The sequence below is a fragment of the Stegodyphus dumicola genome, chromosome 8 (assembly GCF_044657685.1).
Source record: "Stegodyphus dumicola isolate Sdum_Otavi_A_Nest chromosome 8, ASM4465768v1".
NCBI classification, from domain to species: domain Eukaryota; kingdom Metazoa; phylum Arthropoda; class Arachnida; order Araneae; family Eresidae; genus Stegodyphus; species Stegodyphus dumicola.
The window spans coordinates 60,827,077-60,836,210 of NC_140775.1; the positions used below are offsets into that span (position 1 = coordinate 60,827,077).

A 9,134-nucleotide genomic window follows, 5' to 3' on the forward strand; every position below is an offset into this window, starting at 1 on the left:
CTATACTATAACTATTCATACTTGATAACAGATTCAGCTGATCTATTGAAACAACTATATTCAGTTTTCCTACTCAGTAAATACTAAAGGTGTGCAAGAGCCATAAAGATTGCATGAGTTGAGAAAGAAGAGTTGAGAAGACAGTTGATAAAATCTTTATGGAAGATCTGCTATTTTGATTTTCATCGCAAATGAAGAAGAATTCTATCATAGTAAAGAAATAACTTTCAGACGTAAAATTCTTTAATAATAAACGCTTTAATTTATTTAGAATTCCAGAGCAAGCGAAGAGGATTTTAGAAACGAAATTTTTAATTTTACTTACCAGATGCATCTTCTAACGGTGACGATGACACACATATCACGACGGAAAAAATCCAAAGTATATACGCTGCTGAAATTGCCATTCTTTTAAATCCGTCCTTTCTGAAACACAGATACGCACATTAAATATCTCATATGATAGCAGCAAATAAGGAAATTAACTACATTTTTAAATTCTATGCTACACTTAGTAGATTTAAAGAAAAACGAATTGAGTAAATGAACAAAAAATGAAGTCTAAATAGTCGTGGGATGAATTACAACTTTTCATCTGTAATGTTAAATTTATTTTCTTTTTTTCCTTCATTTACACTTTCATTAATAAAATTTCTTGGATTTTACGTACTTATGCAATACATGGTAACATATGACTCCAGTGTTAGGCTCAATATTACTTGACGAGAGATTAGCTTGTTACCGAATGGTCTGAAATGTTCATCTTGAGTGCAACAAATTAACTTCGTTTAATATATATATATATATATATATTCAGCTTTACGAATACCAGATTCCTCACAAAATAAGTATAGGTCGAATAGCATTGATTATACCTGCAGCGCAAGCCCTTCATTTGTTAAATCTGCATGTATCGATATATAAAAAAATACGTTTTTTTAAAAAAAATCTTTTCTTTTTTCGCGAAATTGAACCTCAGACTTTTCCGTTTTCAGATCAGTGCTATGAATCATTAAGCTGCAAAAGTGACTGATAATATTTTTTTAATTGGTACATCTTAACACATTAAGAGATCTGCTTATACGTTCATCCTCCTGTGTGCATGTAAGTGTTTGAAATGCGTTTTCGACAAGCATTTTCAACTTCCTCTATCAATATATACAGTACAGACATGTATACTTATGTCATTTATACTAACTTATTTGAAAAAGGAATTCATTCGATCGGGATTTAGCAGATTTAATTTGTATTGGACTCAATAGAACATTGGCATTTATTAGTTTAATGAGAATTTGAATTAAATGCATTTACAACAATCAGTATTATTTTCAAATCTTTTGAAAAAGTAGGAAGTCTGCAGAACGCTTAGCATTAAAATAATAAAGATTTTATGAACTTAAGTCTAATTTTGTAATTAATTAAACCATTCACAAAAATTTCTTGCTTTGCGGATCCAACAAGTCCCGTGTTGTGCAAAGAGGATCCAGGTACTAAAATGAGCACTTTTCGTCCTTTATTCCGAAATGAACCTTTTGTTTCAAGTGGAGAAAACTTTTATCTGTGTTACATGCATTCATATTCCAAGTTATCAACAGTTATATAAATACATAAGTATTAAAACCCTTTCAAACATAAGTTTTTGTTGATAAAATGAAATTACATGAATCAGGATAACTATATATGATGTGTATCATAAATTAAACAAACGTGAAGGATTAGTAAAAATATCTGCCGAATATGAGATTTTATTTCTTTCGAAAATAAAATAAATTTAAAGAACCCACTCCCAGTGCCTCCCTTCAGTAGAGGTCACATTTAAAATAAGTACTTGTGAGGGAATGAATAAATGTCAGTAGTGATAATTGTGATAGCATTCACTAAGGCAACTTCTCTCTAATAGGACTGAAAACATGAAATGCAAAGTACTCCAATACCAAATGTCTAATTTCGATATCGAACTAAGATAATTTATGTACAACATATATCCAAATTACTTTTAGATTGTTATTTACCAAACTATTTTTAATGGAATGAAGAAGTTAATTGTTAACTGAACGTGTCTAAGTATTTGATTATTTAATCGAATACGATGAAGCGCACAAAGGCTTCAGCGTCCGGTAGTAAAGTACCGTCCTTTATTCCGAAATGAACCTTTCTATTCCGGTAGTATTACACACTTGCATCTGATTATGACACACATTTTGAAATGATTTGTCATGTTTATATATTAGTTATAGCAACAATCCCATTTCCTATTTGAACAGTTGATACTAACAAAATGTTGCCTAAAACAGTTAATTATTAATTTTCATTTCTGATGTTATTATATTAATGTACAAAATTTAAGCAACTTTTCAGATTTTGGCCCTAGTTCTGAAAACAATCAACTGGGAGACATAAAATTCATAATAAAAAGGTCCAATATAATACTTAAAGGACGAGAAAAGTATAGTAGCAGAAAGATTGATAACATGTATACATTACGAAACGAAGCGAAAGATGCTTTGTTGACAGAATGACGTTGGTATAAAACTAACAGAATGAAGTTGATATAGATCTACGATTTTTAGAGGAAGAAACACAAATCAAAGAGCATTAATAAGGGATATAAACTCTCCTAACTTTAACGGTTGTGTTGCACTGACTGTTCATACTCAACACCAGATTTACTAACAGTTCTTAGGATCTTCAAGAGGCAACTGTTTCAGTTGTCTGGTGTTTTGGGGAGGATATGATCATGCCATCCATATCTCCCTGAAGTAAATAGCACATTTTTAAGGGATTTAAATCAGGAGAGCCCGCTGGCCAATTCCTTCTATGGATATCTTAACTTTACAAGAGCTCCTCAACAGCATGAGTAGTGTGTGGCATGAGTAGTTGTGTTTCATGAAAGCAAAGTCGGGGGACCAATGGCACCTCGGAAAAGACGCACATGAGGGCAGGATAAGTTCGTCAGAGTAACAATCTCCGATAGGTGAACCTCTATCGAAAGTGTGGAGCTCCATCCGTCCATTCATCATAGGTGCTTTCCCACATAAGCATACCGGGACCGCCTTAATGTCTAGAATGAAATCGTTTCCTTGTGAAGCATTCAGGACAGTGGGTGATTAGGCCACCTTTATGAAGTCGTCTGATCACAGTCAACCGTGACATTGGTCACCGCGATGTCTGGTTTCGATTTGTTTTCACCTGCAGTTTGATATCGATAATCAGTTACCATTGTTTCCCTTGGCCGATCACCGCCAATCTTTCTTATAGCTATACCTGTCTTCTGGAAGGATTTCCAAACTCGTAAAAGAACGCTTTTATCGGTTTAAAACTCTTGGGCGATGGACGTCATACTCCGCTTCAAGCTTTTCACTTACTCTATCACGTATAAAGGTATCCTGATGTTTTCTTGTGGCCATACTGCACGCATAATCTCACTTTCACTTGCAGAAGAATGGCTGGAAATGCGCCTTCTTTCTTTTTTTAAGTTGCTTTGCGCTGCGCGAGCTGATTCGTCACGTTTTGCCATTCCTAATATACCCTCTGATGTCATGGTGCTGATATTTTCCTATGCGTTATTTTATTACTGAGTTGGTTTTACTGAGTGCTGCTCACAAAAAGCCATTTTCATCAATTTCATGGCTATATGTTGAAAAATGAATTTTTTGCTCAAGTTTTGCATATTAATGTGTAGTTCACAGCATTTATTTTGAGAACGTATTTTCATATGTCTACGCATATCTCTCTTTCCCTTTGTTTCATATCGTAAATCTCATGAGATAAAACTTGATTTAAAATGTTTGAAAACTAAACCATAAAAACTTTCAAATTTAGTAATGCTATAAGGTATTTCTCCCGTATTCTTAGCATGCTTTCGTGGTGAAATGGTCAGAACACTCGGCGCGTATTCGAGACGTCCAAGGTTCGAGTCCCGGCAAGGGCATTCCTCATTTTTCACGTCTCCCCACTTCAAAATCTTCACATTTCTACAGTGATGTTTGAACTAAAAAATCTGATGTATACACCACATGACTTCTTTGTACGGAATATTAAATTATACGCATTTTTTCTTGCATTTCATTTAAACTTATTAGATTGAATTAAACCTAGTACTTCGCCGATAGCGCATAAACCACAATAGAATAAATGCATTCTTTAAAATGCACTATGTTTACCATAGCGACACTCTGGCGCTAGGTTTACTTAACAGTATTATATTTCATTCATATTATAACTCAGAATGCACAAAATGTATATCATTTAAAGAATTATCTAATCGTTGCCACATGTTCTATTCAAATACTATAATAAAGCTAGAACTATGTATAAAAGAAATTAAGCAAACAAAACAAAAAAGAAACAGTTTTTCACAGACGATTGATTATTTCTCATTTAATTAATTCAGTTCTCACTTCACGAGAAGGCAAAAATACATAAAAACTCAAAATATCTATATTAAAAATTACGAAGTAAATCTCTAACGCTTATTTCCTCGAAAAAATTCCAGAAAGAATTAAGCATGATTTAATTGGCTATAATAAATGAATGCGTTATCTTTGTTGTTGCGAAGCTAAGTTTCTCTAGATTGGCAATAAATCCACTAGTCTCCTGTTTCAAATGTAAACATCAATGGCCGCCATTAAAAACAGGCTTAGCGGCGATTAAACAACTTTAAAATTGCTGATAATTCTAAAAATATTGCACACAGATTTACTAAAGGCATAAAATCCTTAACCGGAAGATAAAAACAACATAATTCAATCATTTTTAAAGCAAAACATATACAATTTACAAACATATAAGAGTAAAGAAACTGAGATCACTGAGCCGGGTAATAGAGTAGATATATATATAAATATATTTATATACGTTTGATGAGGCCGATTGCAACCAAAATACGAGGTGCACATCTACATGCTATAGCAGTCCTATATACAAAATTTCAACGTTCTGAGGCTACTCGTTTTTGAGTTATACGAGATACGTACGTACGTACATACGTTCGTACAGACGCCACGAAAAATTCTCTTCAGAATTAATTTTAAAGTAGTTTTATAATTTTTTTGAAGGAAAAGAGTATTTTATTCTGTCCTTACGTACAGATATCACGCAAAAACATCGTTAAATTGCATTCGATAGCGGTCAAAATGGATATTTTCGTTGAAATATGCTGCCTGAAACTTTTTGCGATTACAATACTTCCTTTTTACTTCGTACAAGTAAGTACAAAGGTGGTGGATGATGATACTCCACCACCAAGATTTGGCGATTCAGTCCCCTAATCCTCAGTCGTCCTTTAATAGGAAGAGTATATAAGGTATTTCTCCACGCCTTTTTAGCATGCCTTTGTGGTGTAATAGTCAGCACACTCTGTGCGTATTCGAGAGGTCCGAGATTCGAGTCCAGGTAAGGTCACTGCTCGTTTTTCACGTCTTCCTGCTTCAAAATCCTAATCGCTTTACAAAGGGACCAAACGTTTTTCAAGATATTCTTAGCGATCTATCCTATCTGAAAGGGGACTTGCAGACTTTAGTGGGTGAATATTTGATGAATTATGAGAGTTTGGAAATTGCTAAAAATATTTACAATTTTCTAAAAGTCTTATTTAATGTTTATCAATTTGTGTTTTGAACTAAAAATCACTTTCTTATATCTTTAAATCTTATCAAAATAGTTTAAGAAATTGGATACAAAATAATTTATTCTTTCTTAATTAATCTGCTAATTTTTGCTTGATAATTCGCTTCGTTGATTTATAAATTTATTAATTCAACGGTATAAGGAAACTAACATACCATACTTTAGCAGGTTCCTCAACAAACAGTCCTGATTCCAAAGCTGATTCAAAAACATTTGGTAAATCCATTAAGCAAATTGATAATCGCCATCTCTATATTTTTTCTAGATAACACTCACTATAGAAGAATAATATGGCTCGAATTCATGAGTAATCATTTTACTGAAAGCTTTTATATTCGGAATCGGACACAGTTATGAAATATTTGCTTAAATTTCGTAATAATCAAAAGTGAAAAGATATATCCTAATGCAAAACCTCATTAGATTTTCACAAATCAATTAATCTATTGGGAGTATAAATTTACAAAAATGGTTTAAAACAATTTACTTCAAAATTATTGTTTTTTAAGGTACTATTCCGTTTTGAGGACCGTAAAAATCGCCAAACTATTGCTGATGCCAGTGCTGCTAAAAATAATTGCAGCAACCCTAACGCAAGAAAGAAAATACTGTAATAGTAAATAACTATCTATGATTTTATTGTTTTAATTTAGATGAAAGGTTAATTTCATATAATACTTTTTTATTATAATAATCTATATAAAAAAGGCTAACATAACAGAATGAAAGCATAAGAGTAAATAACTATTTCAAATCATTATTATAATTTATATATAAAAAAATCTGTGTACACCACATGACTTCTTTGTATGAAATATTAAATTATACGCAATTTTCCCACATTTCATTTAAACATATTGAATTAACAATTAACGAATTTTGAACTAATTCTACTTCGTCGATAGCGCTTAGACCATAATAGAATAAATGCACCCTTTAAAGTTCACTATATTTATTTACCATAGCGACACTTCGGTGCTACGTTCACTTAACAGCAATAACATTCATTTTACGACTCAGAATGCACAAAAATTATATCATCTGAAGAATTACCGTAAGTTCTATTCAAATACTATAATAAATCTAAAACGATACATAAAAGAAATTAAGCAAATTAAAAAAAAAAAAACTTTTTCGCAGACGATTCAGCGCCGCTTACCTAATGCGTATGCGCTACTAATTAATTCAATTGTCACTTGGCGGCAAGGCAAAAATATATAAAATTCAAAATATTTTCATTAAAATTTTACAGCTATAGAAAAACATAAAACACCAAATACAGTTAAAACAATTAAAAAATATTTTTTACACTTAAAGTTACAATTTCTATATAAAAATAAGCTAATAACTTAAATGTTAATTCCATAATGAATTAAGCATAATTTAATTCGCACGCGTTTGCTAGTTTTGGCGCTTTTGCGCATACATTTTAGCTGCAATTTTTTTACGGTCCTCAAAACGGAATAGTACCTTTTTTAATTTAAATTAAGCAAAGGTTTTAAAAAAAATTTTTGTCTTATCCATTGCTTAAAATACATTTGCTTAAAATATTGTACTGATATTTATTTTAACACACGCAAACTGAAAAGGAATTTAAAGCCATTTACGAATATACAATAGGATGACTGTTTTCAAAACACATTTTTGAACTCTTGTTCTCTTAATTCATCCTAGAACTAGACAACGAATTGCTATGGTATCTATAAGGGAAGTCTCACAGAGCTGAACTCGTTTAACGATAAGAATAATGAATAGGAAAAATCCCATTAGCAATAGCGACTCGGAAGCCAGCGATTCTAATCAAAGGAGGCTTACGTCGGAACTAATAACAAGCAGTTTTATCTCAAGGTTTCCTACAGCTTTTCGTTTAAGATCTCTCACATTTATTTCTGTATTCATACAAATGCGTAAAGCCAAAAATAAATGAATAGAACAAAGTACAGAGATACATAATTGTTAGCAAGATAAATAGGTACGTGATCAAAAGAAATATCTGTCGATGTGTATATGTACTATTATTATTAAGATATCGGTAAGCATATTACGATTCACCGAAGTTAATAGGTCTGTTCTTTTTGGATAACTTATGTTGATTGCTTTGGTAATTACCTGTAAAAAGAAATAATTGTTGCATTTAAATCTAGGAGAAAACATAGCCTTGCTTGACTAGATTTGGGATTAAATTCTATTGATTTCGAAGGCGCTTAGACCCAGGTTTCTCTTCTTCGAGAACAAATGTTTGCACTCCTGAAGAATAAATTTATAATTTTATAATTTTGAATTTTATAAGTTTAAACTTAAACAAGATGTATCTGATTGCGGGATGAAACGATAAAGTTTTATTAGAATTCTCTACTAACCAACATGTAGGCTAACCAGCTGCAAAACGGTAAGTTCCCCAAGCACTAGTAACTCGAACCGATTACAAACCCCACAGAACGGAAGTTGGCTTTATGAGAGATACCATGGTTTATCTTACGTATAATGGGAACATATGCTAAATTTTCTTAGAAAATACTCCGCAAAATCAACCTTCCCTTTAAGTAAACAGCCCTCGAGGGTTTTGCGTTAACTTAACGATCCAAGTCAATCAAGTGGTAACAGTTAATGTCCATATATCTTTACAACTTCCTAATTTCTAACGGTTTCTAGGGTAGAAAATTTTAAATTATCTAACAGGGGACGTTTTCGCCTCATTTATTCTGGATCATGAGAGATTAGATCTTCTCTTGCTTTAAAAATTAATTCCAATTTGATCAGAATTTGTCGATAATTTAAGTGTTATTTTCTATGATCATCAGGTACAATACTAGGAATGAATTCCGAGACCTGATAAGCAGTATTATTAATATATTCAGCAAAAAAAATTATAAGAAACATTTTGGGATTTGTATTTTCTCGATTTTAATGAATTAGAATGGAAGAAAACTTACTTCAGGGAAAAGATCCTCCAGTGCACTTGAAAAAAGAATACGAGGGCATATTTATACTCCAAAAAAGGAATGTGAACAATCATTGAAGAAGGTTAATCATAAATCTGTGGCAATGAAATATTGCTAATTAGGTTTCGACAACATCTGTCCTTTTCATCTCCTCTTCAAATGAAACAACTGTTAGCTGTTATAAACAATGTAACTACTGGCTGCTTTCAGAGCTATCTAAAAGCCATTTTATATTAAACAGTTCTTTCATTGTATTGTAATTAAGACTTACTGTTTTATTTGTACTGGATTTGGGGATATCAAAGATTTTAAAACCTTTACTGACTATCTATATATTCTAGAAATAGTTTTAATCATAACAACTGAAACCTGATGTCACAATGTTACTTTTCTGATTACTAATAGCTTTGCGTTTCTGCAAATATTTCACTAAACGGATTAGTTCAGTTATTCTTTTTTAAAACTAGAAAATGTCTTATACAAATTTATTCATCTAGTCATATAATGAGCATATTTTTATTATTGCATTATTAATGTCCTTATTAGTTATTTTAACTAGATATT

The 9,134-nt window shown here is 31.8% G+C and overlaps 1 protein-coding gene across 1 annotated transcript in view; it reads right to left on the reverse strand.

Annotated features, from left to right (window-relative positions):
* LOC118182288 (hatching enzyme 1.2-like) overlaps positions 1 to 8,659 on the reverse strand; it is a 33,006-nt gene extending 24,347 nt beyond the window's left edge. Inside the window, exons 1-2 of the mRNA XM_035351615.2 lie at positions 8,562 to 8,659; positions 326 to 426 (exon numbers count right to left, since the gene is read on the reverse strand). Coding sequence (XP_035207506.2) covers positions 326 to 426; positions 8,562 to 8,644 — 184 coding nt within the window. The 5' untranslated portion in view covers positions 8,645 to 8,659. The remainder of the gene's footprint in view (positions 1 to 325; positions 427 to 8,561) is intronic.
* Positions 8,660 to 9,134: the final 475 nt, after the last annotated feature.